At 34.3% G+C, this 27,226-nt stretch overlaps 1 protein-coding gene across 2 annotated transcripts in view; it reads left to right on the top strand.

The window, feature by feature from the left end:
• Positions 1-309: 309 nt before the first annotated feature.
• LOC122227592 (serine/threonine-protein kinase TNNI3K-like) overlaps positions 310-27,226 on the top strand; it is a 295,054-nt gene continuing 268,137 nt past the window's right edge. For both annotated transcript variants that reach the window (XM_042952200.1, XM_042952201.1), the window contains exons 1-5: positions 310-337; positions 3,211-3,367; positions 3,958-4,066; positions 14,495-14,580; positions 15,704-15,801. In XM_042952200.1, the coding sequence (XP_042808134.1) occupies positions 3,328-3,367; positions 3,958-4,066; positions 14,495-14,580; positions 15,704-15,801 (333 nt within the window). In that variant the 5' untranslated portion in view covers positions 310-337; positions 3,211-3,327. The remainder of the gene's footprint in view (positions 338-3,210; positions 3,368-3,957; positions 4,067-14,494; positions 14,581-15,703; positions 15,802-27,226) is intronic.

Below are 27,226 nucleotides of genomic sequence, written 5' to 3' on the forward strand. Positions count from 1 at the left end.
TAACTGGCTTCTTTCACTTAGCAATATTCATTTAAAATTCTTCCATGCCTTTTCTTACCTTTGTAGCTCATTTTATTTATTACTGAATAAGTTTCCATTGCATGGATGTATATATAATTTGTTTGTTTATTCATTTACCTTTGAAAAGGCATCTTGGTTGCTTCCATTTTTGTGATTCATTTTACAATAGAGACTGTACATGCACATCCAAATCATCTATTGTCCTGGTGATTAGCATAGTATGGACCTCTTATAGAATCTGAACAATCTTCTTTTTCTCTTTACTCCAGTGTTTTCTCTTCTCTTACAGTGAATTCAGAAATGCAAAACCTTTCAGGTAAGTTCACTTTAAGCAACCTTAAAAAGGTGCTACTCAAAGTAGCATCTACCTGAGTGATTAGAATCGCTAGGTATTTATGTTGAAATTCAGATTCCTTGGGGCTAGTACTGATCTAGTGAATCAGAATTTCTGGGAATGGAACCCAGAAAGTTCCTCAGTGGCACCTATGCTCACTAAAGCTTGAGAAGTTTACCACTTTTGTACTTAGGTTGTGTTTTTGATAATATATGAGATAATATGCTTTCTGAACTTTTGGGAGTCTCAGAGCTGAGAAGAGCAGGATTCAGTCTAGAGCATGTGGCCAACTCAAGGTAGAAAGAAGTAATTTTTACAGAAATGTACTCAGTAGTGGGAAAAGTATTTCCTGCTTCCATGTGTATCCCCTCCAACATTCTTTAGGAAAGAAAAATAGGATATATTATTCTGGGTCATTTACTTATTCCAGCCTTTTCTTCACCTTCATGAAGGCATTCAGGAGGGTTATTCCAGTGCCCTCAACCTGTGACCTGAATCACATTCATAAAAGTGGTTTGTAGATATTGTTCCTTTGAAAGTAGGAAATTGTTATAGTTCAATAACATTAATATTTTAGGTATCGAGATGATCATTTTTCCTGAATTTTTATGTTGCTATCCTACCCTTTTTTTTGGGGGGGGGGGGTGGTAGGATAAATAAAATTTATTGCCTCAGAGTATAGAAAAATTCAGTTGAGTTGCTGATTGGATTTTCAAACTGATAGCACGAATTGTAGATTTTGAAAGCCAAATCTTTTATTTTTAAGAGCCAGCCTTTCTGAAAGAATAAAAATATTGTTGAAAATCAAAAGGAAAAATCCTAAAAATTAATGCTTCAAATTTATATCCTAAACAAGAAATTGGAAAAATAATGCAAAATGATATAAGAACTAGTTTTTCCTTCACCGGTACAGGCAGTAAACAGACACACACACACACACACACACACACACACACACACACACACTGGTGTAAGGTTTGAGGGAGAAATAAGAAAGAAGATAAAGAAAAACAGATTTAGATGTCTTTTAGAAGGTCTGCAGCCCTGCTTCCCATCCCTGTCCCTCTGGATTCAAGGTATGGAAACCATGGATTGTTTAGCAAAATTTGAGAGAAGGGAGAGCTTGTACATTATTTCCCAAGGTGTAGCCTTGGAAGATTGCAAGTCTCTTAAAGAAGACTAACCAGTATGGTCTCTGGGACTATACTGAATGCTTGGTCTTCAATACCAAGCATTGAGGACATCAGTGCCTGGGTCAATGACCCTTAATGTAGTATGTCTGGGGAAAGCAAAGATTTTCTGACCTGAGGGGATGAGGGTCTCACAAGGAAAATGCAGAATGCATGGACCAAGTAACCAGAGGCTCCTACACAATAGCAGACAATAAAAGCCATGGCAGATGAGAGATAAGGAGAGTTTTATCTAAGGGAGGACAGAGATGTCTATGAAGTCAGATATCTACTTCTTTAGCTATATATTATGATCAGTATGGAAGCCCTCCCTCTGGAGCTTAGATTACCTTTGCTGAGAAAAGGTGTGAGGAATCCTAAATTTGTCTAAGCATTGACTTCAAAAAGGGAAAATTCTTTGAATATTCAACTATGGTAAATGTGAAATTCATACCTGTCACATTAAAACTATATCCTCTGGAGATGAATTTCAAGATTGAAATCTGTATCTTCTAGGTATAATTACATTACCCAAAAGAAATACATAGTTAAAAATCAGATAACTTTTCTTTCTGTGTTTTCCATTTATTCTACATCATACCCTGAGTTCATTTATATCAATAGATATATGCATACACAAAGCGAATATCCCCCATGAAATAAATGGAAGGTGAATAAAAGAGGAATTACGGGAGATTTAACATTAATATATAGCTTGAATTTCAGAAATATATAGACCCAGAATTGATTCCAGACTCTTCCACCTACTAGCAAATATGGATTTTCTCATCCATAATATGGGAATAATATATACTTTGCAGGATTCTATGAGGTATAAATGACAAATGTGTATAAAGTACTCAGACTAGTATCCATCCCACAGAAGACATTTAATCTAATTATTCATAATCTTGTTATTTTATGAATTGCTGCTGGTGGAACTCAGTGTCTTAGATTCTTCTCCATGATTCTTATGATTAACATAATCAGCACATGCTAAAAATTAATCATGGTCGGGGCGCCTGGGTGGCGCAGTCGGTTGAGCGTCCGACTTCAGCCAGGTCACGATCTCGCGGTCTGTGAGTTCGAGCCCCGCGTCAGGCTCTGGGCTGATGGCTCGGAGCCTGGAGCCTGTTTCCCATTCTGTGTCTCCCTCTCTCTCTGCCCCTCCCCCGTTCATGCTCTGTCTCTCTCTGTCCCAAAAAAAAAAAAAAAAAAAAAAAAAAAAAATTAATCATGGTCTATGTTGAGGATTTCTTCTTACAATTTTGTACTTTTAATATAGGCTAAATTTACATTTATTTCTATTAGTAGCGTGACATAAGATGTGGGTTTCCATATTTATATGGGGAGACAAATTCTATCACCAGTTACTCTTTTCCAATTGGCATTACTTTGACTCAGGGGTAAATGACTAGAAAGAAGCTCTAGATAGTTTTAATAGCTCTTTGTGAACCTCAGATGTAACTGAACCACTTTCTAAATTTACCTACTAAAGAAATGACCCATGAACGTATTCATGGGTAGATAATCAATTGATAAGGTAAATAATCCCATTGAAACATTTACTATTTATTTTTGATAGAGCTGTTTTAAACAGACTGATTAGTTCCCTTTATGAGTTCACCCTTGAAAGCACAAACTATTTTGTTCTTTGTCATTGTTGCATGACATTCCATTTGGCAGTCAGCTTATTTTTAGCCAGACTATCAAAGTATTTTTCAACTGGACTGTCACTGCACTTGAACTTGGAATCTTGTAACCTGAGGAACTGCACTGGAGACAAGAAGACACCTCTAACAAATGGGAAATTATAAATCTAGACCAACCCAAACTTGCACTGGTAATTATTCTTATACCCTAAATGTAACATGGTTCTGTAGTTATAGATAATTAACATTTCATTGGAGTATCTGTTATTTTTTACATGGAGGATATGATAATGTATTATATGAAACCGTTAAGAAGATACCTGAACTCAAATTATTTTTCTCTGAAAGATTTTTAGAGAAAACAGAAAATTTCTTACAAAAGTATATTAGTTGCTAGGTATAATGTTCTTAGGAATACTGCTGAATATAGGGATTTTAGAATTATATCTTAAATATCTATAATTTGAAACCTAAAAACTTTTGTCTGGAAACTAGAGATTGCTGTAATTAAAATGCAATAAAATAAAATGAAATAAGTCAAATATATTCTTCTATGTAAATATATTATCCAATATCAAATGGGTTCTTAATTACTACAATTCAATATGATTGCATTTTAAATATAAACATCTGCATTTTAAGCTCACAGTCAGCAATTTAAATTAAGTATTGTAGAATTTAGAATTAAAAACTGGAGTTTTAATTACTTGTATGTTATGATCTGTGTCTACATTTTGCAAAGCGCAGCTATGAATCAGTCTCATTTGTCTTTCTTTACTAGATGAATGGAAGAAGAAAGTCAGTGAATCTTATGTTATTATAATAGAAAGATTAGAAGATGACCTTCAAGTCGAAGAAAAAGAACTTGCAGAACTAAGGCACATATTTAGGTAAAGTTCTCAGAGTTATTATTTCTTCGTATAAGTACGTTTGTTGCTTATCTTGTTTTTAGATACATCTATATTTAAAAACACAACCCGTATAATCTCAGTTGTCACTAATCATGGTAAGCCTAAAAATGTAAGGTTACCCCTTTCTTGGCCATTCATATAGCCCCTAACATGCAAATATCTTATCTCCTTAAAATATGACTTGCACGCTCCCATCACTAAAGTTTAAAAAGAGAGGAAAATAAGGGCTGACTTTTGAATACAGGCTATTGCTGATCTGAGTATCTTCCCTGGAGTTAGATTTCTTGTAAACCATGCCAGCAACGAACAGCAGGACTTCTCTTCTATTCTCAAATGGTGGTAGAATATTGGCCATATTGTTCTTTGTGAGCTACTAGGGTAAGTCCAATTTTTAACAAACCTTCTGGTCTCTTGACATTTAAGGGCTGTCCCCTAATGGAACTGAGTATCATTCTGCCCCCTGAACAATCATATAACAACATGTAATACTGGCTTCAAACTTTCAGTGAGTTTTGCTCATGATAACAAGAGAAAAATAATCTGGCATAGTGTCACAACCTTGGAAGACACAAAATGTTCAGAAAAGAGGGGCAGGACCCTTATATACACAAGCAACCTACTGGAGAAATTGAATCTGACATTGAGAAACTAGATGCATTTTTGAGGGTCAGTTTAAGTTAGCTGCTTGACTGAGGAAAAGTTCCATGTAAGCCAGTTAAACATGTTGACTTATACCTGTGTTATTAATCTAATGTACTCATGACAAAGGACCTCCTCTATTTTACTTGGAAAACAAGTGTAAACCAGTGACCAAATGACATATTCCAAAAGAATTTTCAGATATAGTAAATATATAAAGTTAACACGACTGGCAATTAAAGTTATCCACATATGATATAGTTGTCAGTGGGTTAATAAGGCTTTTTCAAGTGATCAGTTTACTGGAAAAGAGATACAAATGTAGAACTTAATCATAAGTCCTCTAGCTCTTAGTGACTCAGATAAATATGCTGAATGAAATGTGGTTAAACTGAAAAGACTTCCCTCAACTTTATGAACTCAAAATCTCATTTATTAATTTATTTTTTAATTTAAGAATTACTGTGCAAATATGTCAAGACTAATTTAACTAGACATATCCTTTTAAGGATTAAGCTTAACAATGGACTCGAGATGTAGGTTTTATTCTGTGTTTTCCATTTATTCTACATCATACCCTGAGTTCATCAGTACATCATACTCCATCAGCAACGGGCAGTTGTTTTTCCAGCTCCTGCTATAGCTGACTTTTCCTACATTTCCACTATATGCAATAAATGTGACCTCCTTTTTACTAATCAGTATTGGGGATGAGAGGCAGGAAACAGTGTCAGGGAGAATATAGTTCATTATTTATTGTGCCAAATACATTCAAGTTGTTATTCCAGACACATGAAATATAAGACATTATGTAATTCTCACCATGACTCTGTGTGATAAAAATTAATTCTGATGGATAATAAACTAAGGACTAGAGACATTGTATCTTATTAAGATCATATGGTCAGTAAGTGCTGTAACTCTGATTTGTAGCAAGGTCAGCCTGAGTCCATAGAGAGAGTTCTTCCTACTTACTATACCCTTCTTCTTGCTCCAGGAGTTCATAATCTGGTTTAGGGGAAAGACATATATAAAGAACTCACAGAAGACATTCTATGACAAGTGCTAAATGGGAAGAAAAATAAAATGGTTTCAAATACAAAAGTAAAAAAAAAAGAAGATTTGGGAGCTCTTGATTTATCCATTTTAAAAAACATTCCAGGTAAATGGCATAGTTAAGTAAAGATATATAGGCAAGAATGGATGAGTACCATGGAAGGTCGAGAGGAGTCAAGAAAAACTAATGTCTTGACCATTTTATCTAAGTTGAGTAAGAAGGTTAGGTCAGTCAGTATAAGGGTTTTACAGTGATATAGTTTTAAATGCAGTTTCTTCTTTTTGCAAACTATGTATCCTTGGATATATTATTTGGTGTCTTTATGCCTCATCTGCATCTGTAAAATGAGGTTAATAATAACAGCCTCATGGATATTTGCAAAATGATGTTAATTAAAAGCTGAGAGCCTAACACACAGTAGGCATGAAATAATTGGAGGTTTCTATTTTCATCATTGATTGGGTAAATAAGGACAGTTTGAAAGACTGAAGACTTTATTATCCAGTAGAAGTAACAGTTTATTAAAAGTTAGGAAGTAAGAAAGTTAGGATTAAATGTTTTTATGTAAACAGGATGTTTTTAAAAGTTTGGGGCGCCTGGGTGGCGCAGTCGGTTAAGCGTCCGACTTCAGCCAGGTCACGATCTCGCGGTCCGTGAGTTCGAGCCCCGCGTCAGGCTCTGGGCTGATGGCTCAGAGCTTGGAGCCTGTTTCCGATTCTGTGTCTCCCTCTCTCTCTGCCCCTCCCCCGTTCATGCTCTGTCTCTCTCTGTCCCAAAAATAAATAAAAAACGTTGGAAAAAAAAAAAAATTTTAAAAGTTAAAATGTAAAATGTTAGGACAATTCAAGATGATGCCAAAATCTGAGCTATAACTTTTAAAGATTGTGATCAAGAGAGATTTGGCTAGGGTACTAGAAGGCTCATCAAAATGGATGTCAAATTCCCTAAGAATAATGGTAGGGTATTTTGTGGAGAGGCAGACTGGTGGTAGCTGTTAAGGAGGTGACAGAAATGTTGCATTAGCCAGAAATGATAATAATGAAGCTGAGGAGAAGATTACTCACAGCCTAGAATCATGTTTCTCCAAGGGCTAAGAACCTCATACAGTAGAGTAACCAGCAGTGCTTGCTAAAATTTTAGATTCCATGATTCCACCCCATATCAAATGAATCAGAATCTCTGGGGCTGACTTCCAGAAACCTGAATTTTTAACAAGCTCCCCAGGTAATACTTTTGCATGCTAAAAATTATACTTCTGCTGAAGTTTAAAAACTACTTTAGAAAGATACTCAAGTTGCACTGAGAACTCTGCCTGAGGTGTTATTGGTGAAGGGATGAAGAACTGAGAAAAAAGAAAGCAGGCAACTAGTATGGTCTACAGAGATTCAAGGGAGCAAACAAACAAACATAAACAGAGTATTCTGTCTGATTCCATCAAGACTGATAGCATCATCGGGAAAGAAAGGCAGTCATGCCTAGGGCAAAGTTCTGAGGATTTTCTTTTCTCTAGAATAAAATGATGGATGACAAGGAAGGAAGAGAATGGAGTGCTGAGAATATAAATTGTCTTACTCATTGACTCACATGCCAAAATTTTATGGCATTTGGTAAGATTAAGCATAGTATTGTATGAGATCACATTTGAGTATCTAGGACATTTTGGGTGTTTCTTTCTCATCTTTGTCCATGCCTTGTATGATGTAATTAGTATTTCTGTGGTGAACAACTGTGTTATGCCTTATGACACCAGGCTTTCTCTAAACATGTCGATAAGAGGAAATGGTATAAGATGCCCAAAAAGAAGCACTTAACACCAGAATCACAAGTTGAGGATCACTGATAAAAACACAGATTTGGGAGTTTTTTGGAGGTTTTTTGTTGTTTTTGTTTGCTAACAAGTTTCTTTATGGAATTCGTGGTAGATACTAATTGCATTCATTCAAAGAGATTTTCCACACCACAGTACACCAAGGCTTCTGTTAGCTCACATACACAATCTCCTGGTATATCTTTCACCCACAATATAATATAGAGCAATATGGTACTAAACTTTAAAAATATAAAGATAACCATTATATTCTTATGCCAATTCATAGCAGCTTTGGAATGAAAGCTTGATAGGGTAATGAAAGAGAATGGAAATGGAATAATCTCTCTTCTTCCACAATAAAATTGCATTCACTCATAGCTTTGGACATTTGTTGGGATAATAGATGGAAGATAGGAAGAAAAAGGGAAGGCAGAAGAAGGAAAGACAGAAGTGGCCCATTGATTACCATTATCTGATTATTTCCTCTTCTATGCCATCTCTAATCTTTATGTTTATCAATATAATGGCACTTATTACAAGGTGTTGTCTATCCACTTACAGGACTGTCTAACCACTAGTATATATGTTTACTAAAGGCAACTTCTTTCTCTTATTTGTCCTTATTTATATTTGTATTTATTTGTAATACCTATTTGCATGGCACTTGAAAGAAAAACAAACTAACAACTTAGTGCCTAGCACATGCTAGGCATGCTACCAGGTATTTTAATATGCATTGGCTCATATAATCCTAAATATATATATGTAAAATGCTTTGGCACAGTGATCAGCACATGGCAAACACTCAAAAATGATAGTTAAAAACTAATCATTATGTTTATGTTAACAACATCTGAGGTAGTCATTCATTGCACTTGCCATTTTATACCTAAGGAAAATAAGCTCATCAAATTAAACCGGTTTGAACTAGGATAAACAACGTGTATAATTGTACTGGGATTGTACCCACTTGTATTTAATTTCAAAATGTGTAATCTTCATGACCTTGGTTCTCAGCTTGGGAGGTGGAGTAAGTATGGATCAGAATTATCTTTTAAATATTTTTATTTTCCCTACACCACTCCACAATTTTGCTATATCCTGTGTATTAGAACTATCCCTGGGTGTGGGAGTAGAAAACTATATTTTAGCCCCCGACTCCTACCCCTGGTGATACACGTATCCCACCCACAACCTTTGAAAATGTTTTACATAAGTAATGGCCCTCCCCATGTAACTTTTAAAAGCCTCCCAATTACATTACTTTGTTTCAATAAGTTTTAAAGTCATTAAAAATTTTAGAGCTGTGCTCTACTAATTTAATTGTCAAGGCTACTTTTTTATCTGCTTAATCTGCAGTATGAAATTTGACCTCAGTGAGGAGTTCCAGAGAAGTTATATTGTTCCAATGCCACGATATTTCAAAGTAATCAAAATAACCCTATTTTTTTCTCATTTTAAATCTTATTTTGACATTGAGTAGACATACCTTGGTTAATAATGATAATATCTCATTTTGAAATTGATTGGGTTTCATAAATAAACAAAAATATCAAAAGAATGCTTTGTTCCATGAGCAAGCAGTTATAATACTTGCATGATAAAAATGTATTAGGGTAGGGGGAAGGGAGGAAAAAAATATGTATGCCATTCCTGCTCATTTTCTCCCTGAAAAGTTCCTCTGGACCCAGCTGCAGTCCACCATACCTATCCTCCAAATGAAACATCTTCCAAAAATCAACTTTTTCAAAACTATAACCAATTATGAAATTTAGCTATTGTAGAGTGAATAGCTCCAGGCACATGGCAGGCTGACTTAATCTAAAATGAGTGAAATTCTCCAATAAAGTAGAAAATGGACTACTGAGGGAGGACATGTCATCTTATAAAATTAAAATAGAGTGAAAGTATTATTTGACATGTTGGTGCATTGTGCTAGTTAGCAACAAAACAAAAACAAACCACAATAACAGAAAGACAATTCACATTTCCCCAAGACTGCCTACCTCTGTACCTCTTTTCTTGCTTGTCTAGGTAAAACTAGTTATGAATAATAATTGTAAAGTAATATCTTGCTAAAACATTATGAAGCAGCTGATCTCAATCTCTCTCTTTCAGTCTCTTTCTCTCCCTCCAGCTTGTTACCTCACTAGCTTTATCTTTCCTCCTTTTATCCACCCTCTAGTCTTCCCTTCCATCCTATACTGCCCCCCATCTTCCTTTTTTCTTTTCTAGTCTCCCTTCTCAAATGCAAAGCAAAGCAATAAAGTTGTTAAAATACCAATATAATAATCAATATCAGTGCATTATTAAAAATAATTATTATACCAGCTAATGTTTGTAAGTCTTACAAAAATCTAAGCCTCATAATAAATCATTATTGTCTCAATTTTATCATCCTTCGCTATTCTTGCTCTGCCACCATATTTCAATAATTATTTATTGTATGATGAATTAATAAATATACTTCATGTTATTAGTTTACTGATTGGACCTGGGTGATATTGGACAAATACATCCTGGATATTTTGGGGGGATGTATCTTGGGAACAGATCTTATTGATGATTTTTCTGTTTCTGTTGTTTGATGGAGACCGGATCAGAAGCAGCCACAAAGAACTACATTAGGAAGTTATAGCCAGTCCTTTGAAACCTAAATTACCAAATTGGGAAACTAGATGATCTATAACAAATCCATTTCTCCTTTCTACCTTCTTGGTCTTTTCCTAAATTTCAGCAAATGAATTAATTTAAAAAAATGTAATCTACCTATGAGAATACTTTGGACAGTAGTATGTTATTTAGGGCCAGCTATTCAAATGTTACATTTTAATTGGTTTCCAGTTGTGGTCATGTCAAATATTTTCTTGAAAGGATGAGGTCATGAGAAAGGAGTTTAATTGGATCACAAAACTGCATACTTTTCTGGATACAAGGTAAAGGCTAAGAAAAGAGTTCATTATGCTACAAGAAAGAAAGTAACCTTTGGGTACAGAACTACCATTTTTAATGATTAAGGACAGAATTTACTGTTAGAAATATATTCATAATAGTGAGTTCATTTTAATTAGGAACTTCATCCATATCCCAGCAAGCAGTATGAACTCATTAGGATATGTTAAGTTACAGTCTGGCATGGCAGGTGATGAAAAATATAAAGGAAAATTAAAAAATAAATTGAGCTTAGGGTATTAGAATACATAAGTGATGTTCAATTGACAGTGAATTTGACATACACAGTTCCTTTAGAAGAGGCAAAAGAAGAGAATATGAGGTATCTCTCCTAGGAATGATTGCATTAAAACCTTGAATATTTTAATTACATGTTTCAAAACAGAAACATTTGACTAAAAGTTAATGGGAAGTGAGAATTAGGATTCAAATATAGCCCCAAAGTAACTCTCATTAAAAAAATTACATTCCAGTTATTAAAGTTAAGATAAAAATTGTACTATTAAAATTGCACTTGACTGCCAAATATTGTGGGAGCCTATTCTCAGTTAATTCATTTTTGTTGGTATTAATAGAAGTTGCATGAGTTCAAGGAGGATATAATTGAAGAAAGAACAAAAACAACAGGAAACAGTTCAGTTTTGAGCAAGGAGATATTTAGGACTGTACATTGAGTCACTTATGAATGGTCAAGTCTACTTTAAAATTCAGTGAGCTGAGAATTGATTGTTGAACAGAAAGTAACTAATATAATTCATGCTTTCAATGTGACTTATGTAAACAATAGATATTCATTCAGGGTTATTCATATTTTAAATAAAGCAATAAACTGTGGCATCTTATATTTTGTTTATTCAGTGTTTACTTTCTTTGCAAAGCTGGTCTGGGCATTAGAGATCAGAATTAATGCAAAGATCAGTTGCAGGATTCTATGTAGCATGCATTTCCCCAGGACTGAGGCACCTAAAGGATCCAGAGATTAGTGAGTAGTTTATATCCAGTAGACTGTTGAGAACATAGTAAAGTGAGCATTAAGAACAGAGGTGGAGCGTACAGTTGGTGTTGTGCCAGACTGACTGAATGCATCATCAAAGTTAGATCATGCAATAAGAAAGCAATTGAATCTATCTTCTTAATAAAACATTTCAGTGCAATCTTTTTTCCCCTTTGGATTTTTAATATCTCTCTTTTCCCTTCATTCTTCTTTTAATATCTCCAGTGTTGATAATAGCCTTCCCATTGACATGATGACCTAGGACTTATGTTATAAAATTGTGATTCTAGTAGTTGCTCTGAATCACTGACAGGTGCTAGGTGTCACAACAGTGAGCTTGGTAGCCATTTTTAAAAGCATGTGAAGACAGGGTCTGACATTGTCTAGGAGCCTAAATGAGAGTCACCATGAGCATAAAATTGTCAAAATCAGGAAATTTTACAGGTTGTCAAATGTGAGAGATTGAAGAAGGTCAAACTTGGTTTGAAAATTATGCTAAAATCTCCCAAGGCATAGACTATGCAGGGGAAGTTGTACATTCAGTGATCTTGATAATACTAGTAATAATAATAAAATAATGATTTATTGATAACATATGTGCTAGATACTATAGTAAGCCCTATCCTCATGTATTCTTCATAACAATACAATGTCTATGTATTATTTTAATCATTTTATAACTGAAGAAATTAAATTTGAAGAGGTTTAATAACTTGCCCAAATTGGAGGAAAAAAAAAAGACTACTTAAAAAGCAGAAGCAGGATAGGATTTCAATCCTGGTGTAAATACAAGGACAAGTTTTTAAGGATTACCTACATTTCAGCTACACTGCTGAAATGATTTTCCACTTTTAAAGCATCAAAACATGGGAAATATTGCTGTATAATATTAGAGATACACATTGAAAAACTAATTTTCTCAGGAGTTTATTGCTACAGAGGACTCCCAAGCCTTTCTTCTTTCACCGTTTGCCATTAAGTTCATTATAGTTAGCTCAAAAGGTACTTCCTTCCCTGTTCTTCTTTTAGGATGAAGGTTATATATTTCTTTACATTTAACAGAAGGCCTCCCTGTCCTTCTCCACCCAATACTTTGTTTTCTGTCTTTTGATCTTATTGTGTGTTTTCATTGCTGGATAATGGAAGGACCAAGAAAGAAAAGCCAACACAGATCAGAACTTCTAAATCATTGTCAATCAACATCTTCAATTGCTAGTCACAGTTTTCTTTCCCTTTTTATTTACGGACACTGATTTCCTACAGACTTCAAGAGAAAAATCCCATCTACCTAGCTTTAAAAAGCAGAGTTCAGCTTTTCAGAAAACCTGTATTATTTGAAATCATAACCACAGAGAAGACCTCTGTGAATGCACTTGTAAGTCTGGGCTGCTGAGTGCACTTTGTTTAGTACTACCTATTAAGTTTTTTTTCTCCAAGACATCTATAATACAATCAGCTTTAAGAGTTTAGAAGCCTGACTCAGGCAAAGGCCACACATTTCCAAGAATTGTGTTATTTTGTGAAGTTATTGCACATACCATAAAATAGGTATACCATTTGCAATTAGTTTCATTTCAGATAGATATTTTAAAAAGTAGTATTTTCATCAGAAATATTTTGGGGGGGGGCATAATTCATTGAACTGTGGGAAAGTACAGATAGAAATGGGTTAAACTCTTAGCCATTTCTCCTGAAATACTTGGCTCCTTCCTCTATTATATTATTAACATTTGTAAAATTGACCCTGAGTTTACTGCACTCCTACATATAATATTCCAAAGCAAGTTGAGGTAGATTTCTCAATATGAATAAGCATGTCTGTGGACTTGGCAGCTGGGAAGTTGAACATTCAAGGCAAGATGGTTATGAGGATGGGGAAGTTTTAGGATATTCTATGAAAACAAACCACTGGGATTGCCATTGCTAATTACGACATTTCACTGAGATCCTTTGGATGTCTCTAGATTTAAAGGCTTTCTCTTTTTAGCAGCACCCTAGAGAATAGCACCTTTTCTTTTCTATTTTAAAATTCCAGTAGCTTTTGAAGTGCTTAACTGGGTGCCTTGATGATAATGTCCTGAATTTATAGTACCTTTCAAGTGTAAGTACTTTACAAATGATATGGAAGGCTCACTCACCAAAGACTATGCTATCTCACTAAAGCTGCTGGAGATTTAAATAGGCAGGAAGTGGCTTGAAATTGACCTGGGAGGCCAAGGATATGTTCTCATTTCTACTGAAAAATGTCCTGGGAGTACCAACGATTTCAAAAGGTCAAGAATTTTAGCTTTACATTCCTTTTCCAAGGCTACCTTTGGCTCTCTAGGGCCCTCCTGGGGCAATGGTCTTTGTTCAGACAAAGGCAAGGATTTTACTAATTGAATCACTAACACTACTCCTCTCAGGGGACTGTGTATCATAGTACCCGATCAGAGTTTAGACCTTCTTTATCTGTGAAACCTGACCCAGTCAGAGTACAAGGAAAACTTTGCTTCAGGCAGAATTTGTGAAACTTTGGGATTATATTCCTCTCTCCAATCTCTTACCAAAATGCTTCATTTTTTTTTTCTTTTTGGAGGGAATTTCTTGACTTTCTCCATAAATATGATGTGAAATTTTGCATGTGAATGATTTACTTTCAAATGTCTGTTTTCTATTTCTACATTAATTTTAATTCATAAAGTTGCCTTGAAACGTTCAAATTATACATAGAAAACAAAATGCATAAGAGCCCTTAATTTAAACCTGGGCTCTCAAACTTCCATATTATTTTCTCTTGACTTAAGTTTTCTTCATATAGATGTATATTCAAAATTATTTTTCTAGGTACAATGAAATCCCACAAAAGATGTATTTTTTAATTTATAGTAATAGTAGTCCCTTTTATATTTTTTCCAGTAAAAACTAATAAACTAAAAGGTGAAATTTTTGATCATATGAAAAATTCTTTTTCAGCTCCGATGATGCCTTCAGTAAAGTCAACTTAAATTACCGCACAGAAAATGGGCTGTCTCTACTTCATTTATGCTGCATTTGTGGAGGTGAGCGCTTGAAACTCAATACTTTATAAACTCATTATATGTAAAGATGGTCAATGATTTGAGCTGCTTTATAGTCTACAGGAGGATTCTATTCATACTCAATTTTCTTTTTTGCTTTATCCTTACAACCCTGATAACCTTCAGGTGAAAAGTAACTACCAGGCAGATGTTCCAGTTGATTTAGCTCTGAATTTAAGTTTTATGGTGTTCGTACCCTGAACCAAGTCACTTAGTTTGCTTGGAAATCAAAAAAAGCATTTTTCAGCATTGGGTTTGCCAGTCAGAGATTAGGTTAATTTCAGAAGCACTTAAAGCATTCCCTAAAATATCATCATGCAATTACTTTACAATCTACAGTAAGATATGTGGAAGGTAAGATAAATGCCAAACATAAAATCTCAAAGTGAAGATTGATCAAAGTGAAGATCTAGAGTTAAATTTGGCTCATATTTTGTTCTGCTTTGTTCATTAATGTATTCCAAGCACCTAGCATGGAGACTGGCATTTGGTAGGTACCTAATAAATTTATTGAATTAATGAATGGTTAGTATTTATTTTGTTAATCCAAACTAGTATTCCTTGAACTTGGGTTTTTAAATAAAACACTAATGTAGAAATATCAACTCTAATCCTATTCCTTAACCATTCCTCCCAAACAAATTAAGCATACTCAACAGATTTTCCTCCCAAATTTAAACATACTTTCCCCAACCTTCATCATTTCTTCCAGATATCTCTAATCTAAATAAGTTCTACTGCTAATGATGTTCTGAGGTATCCTGGGCAACTCGATTTTTATCTAAGCCTTTTCACTAATAATTTATTAAGATTTTTTTTCCTTTTTTTAATGCTTTAAAACCAACTAATGATGAAAGCACTATAGAAAAATATAACACAAATGCATTAAAATAAACAGCATTGATATAACGTTTTATAAGTGTAATAAAATGTTCACTACTAAGGAAGGCTGTCAATTAATAGAAAACTTTACAAATTACCTGCAGAACAGCAGTCTGACATTTTCATACATCTGTGTGAATTTATCATTAAGTCAAAAAGATATTTTAAAGTCACTTGGTCTATCCCCACAACAACATAAGTTTCTTTCACTCTTCTCATTCAGGCAACAAGTCACATATTAGAACCCTTATGTTAAAAGGGCTTCGTCCATCTCGACTGACAAGAAATGGATTTACAGCCTTGCACTTGGCAGTTTACAAGGTATAATATCTTTGTTCCCACAATACTGTATTAGAACCAAGGATGATAATGTATCTTCAGGCTGCTGCTGCTGTCTTTCTTCTTCTTCTTCTTCCTCCTCCTCCTCCCCTTCCTCCTTTTTCCCCTTCTCCTTCCTATTCCTCTTCTCTTTCTCCTTCAACTCCTTCTTCTTTTTCTCCTTCTCCTTTCCTTCTTCTTCCATACTTTTTTTTTTTTTTTTTTTTTTGCAAATTGACAATCGTGGGAAACGTTCAGAGGAACCAGAGCGTTATTATATTACTGGATGAAGTTCTTTCTCTATATTTAACAGGTATCATCTATATATCAGACACATACTCTTTTCAATGCTTTCCATGTTAAATTAATTTAATTCTCATAGGAAACCTGTGTGTGAGTACTGTTATTGTCCCCAAGATTACATGGTCAGTGGGTTAGCCAGGATTTAAGACCTGGCAGTCTGGTCCCCTTGCCAGAGCTTCTGACCAGGAGACCAAGCTGCTTCCATGCAGAAGAGGATGTATTTGAGGATAAAAGCAGCACATTGAAGCTACATTTCTTTTCCTTCACATTATTAAAAATATCTCCAGATATTAAAAATGTCTCTAGATTTCCCTTTAGTTTCCTTCTTTTATATCTCCTACTTTTGTTTTAGTTTGTTTCCAGTCCCTGTTTCCAAGCTAATCTCAGTACCTCATCAGAAAGTAAATGTAAAAGTGGATTGGAAAAACTAGGATACTCCATATTGGGATAGATCCTTGAGATTGTCATAAATATAAATTTATAGAATATATAAAATATTAAAAAATAAATTAAAAATTTAAAAAGTTGGAGGCGCCTGGGTGGCTCAGTCAGTTGGGCGTCCGACTTCAGCTCAGGTCATGATCTCACAGTTCGTGCGTTCGAGCCCCATGTCGGGCTCTGTGCTGATAGCTCAGAGCCTGGAACCTGCTTCAGATTCTGTGTCCCCTCTCTCTCTGCCCCCACCCCTGCTTGTGCTCTGTCTCTCTCTGTCTTTCAAAAATGAGTAAACATTAAAAAAAATAAATTAGAATATATAAAACATATTATTCTCTAATCGTAATGAGTTTCTACTTACTCTGCACTTATTATGAGTTAACTATCACACTAGGTTTTATATGCATTATTTCTTTATTAATATAACTTAGTGAGATGCATAATAGGGTTTATTTTATAGAAAAAGGAAATTGAAGGTTAAAATTAGATATCTAGTAAATGTCAGAGTAATGATTAGAATCAAGTGCAGTTGGCTCATACTTTCAGACTCTCATTGTTATATTGCATATTTTGTTCTTTCTCAATTTCATGTGAATCTGTGACAGGATTTTATTTCAATTTTGTATGTGCAGGTATGGGGGGTAGGCAGCTGTTTGCTCGTACCAGGATCACTTTGCACTACATTCTTTCCTTCAACCTTTGGAGTTCATCACTGAGGGAAGAGAGCCATATTTTGCCGTGATTCAGATTCACATATTCCTGTGATTCATAGTGCAAATGCTCTAATGCATACCCTTTTCTACCCCCAGTCAATGCCCAGTCAATTTTTTTTTTTTTCTGGGAGAAAGCATCAGTTATGTGTTGATAACTGCACATAACTGTGCAGGTATTAGGAGGTATTTAATACCAAGTTTCCTGTGAAACTTGTATTGAGGCTGAGTTCAGGAGGTAGGAAAACAGTGTCTGATGCTGGCTTTTCTGCTGACTAGCAGGAGGTGAAAGTAGAAGACCTCCAAGGAATAGGAAGGGAATGATGGAGAGTTAAGGCAGTATGCAAAACCATGAATCCTGAATCTGACTGGGAGATTCCTTTTTGCATTAGTTTGTTTTCCTAACACTTAGCATGACACAACCACAGAAATGCATTCTCAATGATTTAGTGCTACAATCTTTACAGAATCTATTTCTTCCACTTCTGTTTATCAAACTAAGTTTCCATTTTTAGGATTCCCTCTATTTCTTCTGTTTTCATATATTTTACAGAAGGATATATGGACTAGCTTTCTTGTAGCAAGTTTAAAGAAATTTAGAATCTTAGGACACAGAGTAGGCAACGTTTTTAAAAAGGCCATAGTAGAGTACATGATTACTCATTCTTTAACAAGAGCAAAAACAAATTAAATTTACAATTTCCCTTAAAACACAGAAACCATTGCATTAAATCTAGTTCTAACTATCCACTCTGCCCTACCTAAGAAAAAGAAAATAGACTTACATAATCATAATACAATGATCAAAATCAGAAAATTTAACATTGATGCAATACTATTATTTAATCTATTGTCCAAAGTCAAATTTGGTTAATTATCCTATTAGGATCATTTATAAAAAGCTTTTTATTTTTTTTCTTGTTTAGGATTGATTCCAGAATCATTCATTTTTACTTTTCTTGTCTCTGTAATCTCCTTTTATCTAAAAGAGATTTCCTTTCCTTTGTTTCCTTTTCTTTCCTTTCCTTTCTTGATCTAATATTTTGGTGCATACAGAATAGTTATGTATTTATATGTACTTATTTGGATGTTTATAAATATTGCAAATGAACTGAATTTTTTCTTAACACTCACAAAACGAATAATTTGATTTTCACATTTTTTATTGGTCACATCAGCAGCTTTTTCAAGTATACACCCTGGCATGCTGGGCCTGCCTCAGACTTGGGTAGTTTTTACCAGCAGGGCAACTCTGCTTTTATTGATAATAATGGAGCAGATGTTTTATTTTTTAATTCCATGTGGATAGTTAGCACTCCTCTGACTTTTTTGGTTTATTTTTCCTTTGTTTCTGCTTAGTTTATTTTTTTAATACGGATTAAATTTATTGATATATAATTTATGCACAATAATTTCACAATTTTAAGTGGACAATTTGATGAGTTTTAAAAATGTATAGAGTCATGTACTATCATCACAGTTGTGGACATAGGACTTTTCTATCATGTAAAAGAGTTCCTTCATACCTTTTTGTGGTTAATTCCCTGCCCTATCCCCTGGCCTCTGTAAATACTATGTTTTCTTTCACTATAGGTTTTCCCTTTCTAGAATTTTACATAAATGCAATCCATTTAGTATATTTTCTTTTATATATGGTTTCTATCACTTAGCAGAGTGCTATTGTTGTGTGTTTAGTAATTCACTTCTTTTAATTTGTAGTTGTATTCCATTCTATGGATATACCACCATTTGTTTAACAATTCATCTGCTACGGATATAAGGGTTATTTCCAGATTTTGACTGTTATAAAGCTGCTATTAACATTCATGTACAGATCTTCGTTTGAACATACATTTTTATTTCTCTTGGGCAATATGTAGGAATAGAATTGATGGGTCATATCATAATGATGCCAAGATCTTTACCAAATTAGCTATATCATCTTCTATTCCCATCAGCAATGTGTGAGATTCTAATTGTTATGTTACACACTCTTGCCAACACTTATCAATATTTTTTATTTTAGTGATTCTATTGGATGTATATTAATATTTCAGGATTAATTTACATTTCCCTAATGACTAAGGAAGTTGAATAGATTTTTATGTGCTAGTTTGTCACCATTTTTTTTTGATGTGGTGTCTGTTCAAATCTTAATTCCATTTTTAAATTTGGTTTATTGTTTTCTTAAATTGTAAGAAGATATGTTTATATATTTTAGATATGGGTTTTTTGTTGGATATACATTTTGCAAAACTTTTCTCCAGTCCATGGCTTGCATTTCATTTTCTTAGCAGTGGCATTTAAAGAGAAAAACTTTTATGCATTATTTTTTAACTGATTACTTTAGTGATTACACTATGGATCTTGAACAAACATGTGCATTGTCTGTTAATATTGGCCTATATCACTTTAAATGTAAGCACCTTCCATATTATAGTTCCACTTTATCTTCATTCTTTATAGTATTGTTTCCATGTACATTATTTCTATATATGAATTTATATATGAATATACTGTCAGAATTTTCATGATAAACACTTCATATATTTTAAAGAAAACGAGAGAAAATATCTAGTTTTCAGCAGATTGGTCATAATAATATTATGTATGATTATCTCTGTATAATGCTTTTTAGAGTTCACTGAGCTTCTTAAATCCATAAGTTTATGTTTTTATCAAATTCATGAATTTTGATTATTGTTTTTTCATATATGTATGTTAGAATGTTTGATAATCTCCCATAGGTTACTGAGTCTCTATTCATTTTCTTCTCTTTTTTTTCTCTGTTTTTAAAATTTGATTATTTCTATTTACCTGAATTCAAGTTCAAAGACTATCACTCTGCCATCTCCCATCTGATGTTAATCTAAGAATTATTCATTTCAGATACCATACTTTTCAGTTCTAGGATTTCCCTTGATTTTTAAATATAATCTCACTTTCTCTTTTATGATTACTCATCTGTTTCTTTTATTTTTCTTTATTTTCCTTTAAATTCTGGAAGCTATGATTAATGACTTAAGTTTTTTTAATGTTTATTTGTTTATTTATTTATTTATAAATTTTTTTTAATGTTTATTCATTTTTGAGAGAAAGAGAGAGACAGAGTGTGAGAGGTGGAAGGGCAGAGAGAGAAGGAGTCACAGAATCTGAAGCAGGCTCCAGGCTCTGAGCTGTCAGCCCAGAGCCTGACGGGGGGCTCAAACTCACCGGCTGCAAGATCATGACCTGAGCTGAAGTTGGACGCTTAACCAACTAAGCCACCCAGGTGCCCCATGTTTATTTATTTTTGAGAGAGAGAGACAGAGCGTGGGCACTGGAAGGGCAGAGAGAGAGAGAGAGGGAGACACAGAATCAGAAGCAGGCTCCAGGCTCCAAACTGTCACCACAGAGCCCAATGTGGGGCTCAAACACACAAACTGTGAGATAATGACCTGAGCTGAAGCCGAACACTTAACCAACTGAGGCACCCAGGCACCACAACGACTGCTTTTTAAATGCCTTATCTGTTGTTTCTAACACCTGGATTACCTCAGTGTTTATATCTAGTGGACACTTTTCTCTTGGCTGAATATTACATTTTCCAGTTTCTTCACTACTTATTAATTTTTTATTGCATGTTAGACATTATATATTATTTGTTTTAGTAAATCATCATGTTATCTTCCTTTAAAGGGTGTTGAGTTTTGGGGCGCCTGGGTGGCTCAGTTGGTTAAGCATCAACTTTGGCTCAGGTTATGATCTTGCAATTCCTGAGTTCAAGCCATGCATCAAGCTCTGGGCTGTCAGCAGAGAGGCTGCTTCAGATCCTCTGTCCCCAGGTCTCTCTGCCCTTCCCCTGCTCATGCTCTCTCTCTCAAAAACAAAAAAAAACATTAAAGGTTGTTGAATTTTTCTTTTGTTTTGTTTCTGGAAGGCAGTTACATTTTTGGTGGATTCATTTCACCTACTCAATCTTGATTTGATTTGTTGTTAGGATGGGTCTATTTGAGTTTCAAACTAAGCTTAATGGCATACTTCTTGCTCCAGGATGTGGTCCTCATTCCTGAATATGGTTCTTACCTTTTGATATCTTACCTGAATGCCCAAGTCACTCAGTAAAGTCTCCATTCTGCCTTCTGATACTCCAAAATCTTCTATTATTGAATGACCTCTTCCATCATTACCATTCACCTTTAAGCCATAAATCAGCTGATTTTATCTACTATAGAGTTTTTCTCCGTTCCTGTGTGGCCCAACTCAAAAACTTGCAGTGAATCTCAATGCAGGTATCTGCAGTTCTCTGTCTGTGAAGCTTCTGCTGCTGCTCGGTTACCCTGCTTGACAAATTACAGTCATTTTATAATCCCAGAAATTTCATCTCCATTGTCAATTCATTATGATTGCCCTTCCACTTTATCTTCTGTGACAGGGAAATAATCTCAGGCAGAAAGCCACAGCAATCATGGAATATTGTGGAGGTTTCCTTTGTATCTTTCCGTTTGTCCGAAGATCACAGTTCTTTGTTCATGTTCTTCATATTGTCATATGTTTTGTTACATTTTGTGGGTTTTTTTGACTTGCCAGTAGGGAAAATCTATGCAAGTTATCCAGTTATACCCCCATCTATTTTTAGATTACTTCCAAAATGATCTGCATAAGACACACATCTATAATGTCAATATTCTGTTTAAAACTTACCTTTGTCATCCATTACCTGGATAATAAAATTCAAGCTTTTAAATAAGAGATTCAAAATCCTTTAATTCATAATGTTTGCTGGAATCACTTTTCAGACTTTTTCCTGCAGCCTCTATTCACCCAACTCTAATGATTTTCAAATTTAATATGCATAAGAATTATATGGTAACTACATGTTTAAAATGGATATATCTTTTTCCATCTCACCTCAATCAAATTTGATATATGTAGAATATACTGGGAATCTAAAATTTTAACAAATGGCCTAGGCAATTTTGATGTAAGCAATGTGAAGCTACCTGATGAAGATCATTGTTCAAGTCTTGCAAATCAAATTGTGGTAAGACCAGCAGCACCTGCTTCAATGAGAGATTTTTAGAAATGCAGAATGTCACTTCCTATCCCACCCCTAACCATCCAGAATGTTTGTTTGTCTGTTTGTTTGTTCATTTTTAATTCTAGCTGACAGGTTTGCAGGCTAATGTTTGAAAAGCAGTGTTCTAGATTACTTTATTCTTTAGGACAAGGGTTTTTCATACTCCAATGTTTTTATCCTTATTATTTCTTCTGCTTAAATGTATGTTTATTTCTTTTCCTAATAGGAAATTATTACTTATTTAAAATCAAGATAAATTGAGCCTCTTTGAGCTTTCTTGAACTCCCAAGCAGATCTTATTGTACTGTCTTTTGGGTTTCAATTACAAATTTACATTGTTTTATATTACAGCACTTATAATTATTTGTTTGGATATTACACATATTGGTCTGTGAACTTTGAGCATTGAGATAGTCTTTTTCTTTAATTCCTCAGTGTGTAAGGACCTATAAAAGATCCTTTATAAATACCCATGAGATATTAATGATGAGTATCCAAACACGAGCACAAAAAATACTTGATTGATGTAATGTACTTTAATAAAGATGGTCAGCTTAGAAGCTAGACTATTTGTTTCCACATCTCAGTTCTGAGACTTGTTAGCTGTGTATCTTTAGACAAATTATTCTCTCCTTAGTCTTGAAATGGAGGAAATAGAATTACCTATTTCATTGGGTGGTTTATAGTTTCAGGAAGACAAACCATATGTAATATTCAGCAAAACACATAGCACACAGTAAGTACTCAATAAAAATTAACTTCGTTGAACTTCTGCTTCAAACAAACATTTTTTGAAAACCTAATGTTCTGCCGTTTTCTACAGAAAAACAAACAAAAAGGATCGTGTCTTTTAGATTATTAGATTCTAAAGAGATGAGAATATGTAATCCTAAAAACATCAAAGTAGTGAAATCTGCACTTATATCAATGAACTCCAAACTTTTTTATCATAATCCATATAAAATTAGCATTCTCAAATGCATATATTTGTTTTTAAATTAAAATTATGAACAAAAATCATAAATTTGTGGGTGTAAATCCATATTTCGAATATCCTTTTTGATAATATCAAAATATTTTGACAAATTTGTTTTCAAATATGATTAGATTGTCATTAATTTTGCCTGGAAATTTGGCCTACAAAAAGCTCAGATTTTTAGAAAGAAAAGTGCCAGCTCTGCCATTTTCCTTCCCTTCTTCTTATATTAATAACATACATATCATCTGTGATGGCTTCACAGGAGTCTTTTAAAGATAGCCTCCTAATTTTTTTAAGGATAAATTCAGATAAAATTAGATATTAAAATCTATAAATCTACTTAATTTAGCTCACATAGCTATAATGCATCATTATGTACTAATTGCTAAAAAAAAGTGAGGAGCAACTCTCAGCTTATCTACATTTGGAATTATAAGTATTTATTTATTAACTTTGGGTATTGTATGTGACACATGGCTCACTGATGTATGAGCTGAGAGCTGAGACCACCAATATAAATTTTCATGTTCAATATTAGTAAAATTTAATTATCTTTATTTACAAATAAAGATACATAGAATTTCTAATTTTTTTTTACATATTAATTTCTTACTAGATACCTGTCATATATGCATCCCACTTTAAATGGAGCATACTTTGGGTAAATTCCTAGCGATGCTATTGCTGGGTCATAAGGTAGTTCTATTTTTAATTTTTTGAGGAAGCTTTACACTGTTTTCCAGAGTGGCTGCACCAATTTGCATTCCCACCAACAGTGCAAGAGGGTTCCCATTTCTCCACATCATTGCCAGCATCTATAGGCTTCTGATTTGTTCATTTTAGCCACTCTGACAGGCCTGAGGTGGTATCTCAGTATGGCTTTGATTTCTATTTCCCTGAGGATGAGTGACCTAGACCATGGGGGAGGGAAAGGGGAAAAAAGTTACAAACAGAGAGGGAGGAAGGCAAACCATAAGAAACTCTTAAATACAGAGAACAAACTGAGGGTTGATGGGGGCTGGGGGAGAGGGGAAAGTGGGTGATGGCATTGAGGAGGGCACTTGTTGGGATGAGCACTGGGTATTGTATGGAAACCAATTTGACAATAAATTATATTAAAAAAAAAGAATGTGAAAAAAAAAAACCTGTATAAAATTCTCCAGTGCACAATAAATGAATATAAATATTTAAAAAAGAAATAAATAAAAATAAATGGGGCATACTTCTTTAAATGGTATCTAGGTTGTAGTCCTAAAATGAAACATAAGACTCTGGGGGAAATTTTGAGATTTCTACAGTTTCAAAGATCTTAAATAAGAATTTTAATGAACAAAACCATATTATACCATCTAATTAACCTCACATATATCTTTCCTTCACATAGGCAAACCACTTAAAATTTCTCAAGTGAAAGAAAAATAGCATTTTGATTACTCAACTTTTTAAAAAGCATTTTATGTGATGAAAGCAGGTGTTGAATGGTCATTTATTCCATCCTACAGATTTCTAGCAAGATCTCTTTCCAATCATTCAGAAGAAGTCATTTAAATATTTATTACAAAGAGGAAGGGCATGGGAGGGGGGTATTTAATTCAACCTATGACAGTTTGGCTTACTAGACCTAGGTTCTTATTACCACAAAACAATGCCTGACAGAAAGCTCTGTGTTTTCTATTCATGGTGATCTATAGCCTGGAAACTGTTGAATCTTTTTTTTCCAATGCTTTTTTCTTCCATAACGTGTATTTGACTGCAAAATTGATATTTTTTTCAACTATCCTAAAATCCAGGTCACAAAGCATGTGTTTCATAGTTTCTGAATCCTTTACATAGATAAGATTTTATCCGCGTTAGTTCTATTCTTATTTTAGATTGGATTATTCCATGTTGTGGGGGCTGTCCTGTGCATTTGTAAGACGTTTAGCAGTTTTCCTGGCCTCTAGCCTCTAGCTGCTGGTAGCCACTGCACTCATCCCCAGTGTGACACCAAAAATGTCTGCAGACATTGCCCCTGGGGGACAAAATCACCCTCTGTTGAAAACCATTAATTTAGAGGACAAAATTAATTGATATTTAAAAAAAAATTTTTTTTATTGTCTATTCGTTTTTGGGAGGCAGAGAGAGACAGAGCTCGAGCAGGGGAAGGACAGAGAGAGAGGGAGACACAGAATCCGAATCAAGCTTCAGGCTCTGAGCTGTCAGCACAGAGTCCATAGCGGGGCTTGAACTCACTGACCGAGATCATGACCTGAGCTGAAGTTGGATGCTTAACTGACTGAGACACGCAGGTGCCCTGATATTTCTTTAAATCCAAGTTACATTTTAATTGAATAGTTTCTTGATTAAAGAGAGCATTTTCTCCTGATGGGAATTGGCCAAGATAATAATAATAAATTTCTTTGGAAAAAAAAGAAACAAAATTCATACCCACAAAAAAAAGAATCTTATTTTTTGCATACTTAACTAAACTTTATAGTTAGTTGCAAGTTTTAAACACTGTTTAATACTTGACTCTTACTTTAAGGAACCAGAAAACATTTATACCCACAAATGAGAGTAAACATTAATTTTTATATTTATATTTCTTCTTAATAATCCAATATATCTCATAATCTCTAAATGAACATATTCTCAATAAAACATTGATAGGATATTAACTGAAGACACTAACACATGCTTCAATTCTTATATTAGCACTATTTCCTGGAGAATCTTCCCTGACCCCTTCCAAGTCTGGATTAGGTGCCCTTCCAATGTACTCTTGTAAGCACCCTGTACCTTATCATATTGTGAACAATTCTGTATTTCATTTCTTGGTTATTTCTCTACATCTTCCTCTAGTTTAGGAGTCACAATCTGACATGCTTGCAGGAATGATGCAGGTAACGTAAATGAATTAAGATGATAGTGATATGACAAAGTTAAATGGAACTAACACTCAATGTTTCTGAGACACAAGAAGTGGTGGAGACTTTGGAAAATTAGAGAATTTATGCTCCATGTAAAGGGAGTAGTAATTTATCTCCAGCTAATCATTGCCAACTAGGAATGTAAGCCCAGTATTGCCCCAAATTTCAGAGAATCAGAAATTATATGAAGCTTCCTGATATGCAATTTCCATTCTTTCAAATTTTTAGTTGTGTTATGCAGGCCAAACCATATATATCCCTCCCCTCTGCACCCCGCCACCACCTGACTTGTGGCCTGTTTGTAATCTCTGGTAAAATTATGAGCACCACCAAGGCAGAGACCGGATCTAAATTCCTTATCATTGTAATCTAAATACTTAGAAAAATTCCTGGTGTATATTCATCAATAAATACATGTTGCATAAATAAATTAGTAAGTTATAATTCTATGGTGACTAGGAAAAAGAAAAGCACTCCAAAGGAGGAAGAATTATGTTGACATTGGACAAAATATGGTTCTATTTTGGCCATTATAAGTGGAAATTAGGAAATTGTCATATATCTCTTTAAGGGATATATTAGTGAATTTGTGGGAATAGAAAGTGCAAAAATGGATTGGAAATAAATGGAGTTGGGAAAATGTAGGCAATGAATATTGATTGTTCTTTCAAAAGGCAAAAGACTGGGCAGTATCTTGAGGAATGCCAGAATCACAGAAAGATTTCTACAATAGAATGTTTTTGATCTTTTTAAAGTTTTGTTCCTTTGGATAAACATCAACACTCTCCTTTTCAAAAATAAATAAGCATTAAACAAATTTAAAAGAAAAAACAAAGGGAGGGTGCCTGGGTGGCTCAGTCGGGTAAACATCCAACTTCAGCTCAGGTCATGATCTTACATTACAGTTGGTGAGTTTGAGCCCTGGTATGGGCTCTGTGCTGACAGTTCAGAGCCTGGAGCCTGCTTTAGATTCTGTGTCTCCCTCTCTCTCTGCCCCTCCCCTGCTCGTGCTCTGTCTCTTTCCCTTTCAAAA

Source organism: Panthera leo, chromosome C1 (assembly GCF_018350215.1).
Source record: "Panthera leo isolate Ple1 chromosome C1, P.leo_Ple1_pat1.1, whole genome shotgun sequence".
Lineage (NCBI taxonomy): Eukaryota > Metazoa > Chordata > Mammalia > Carnivora > Felidae > Panthera > Panthera leo.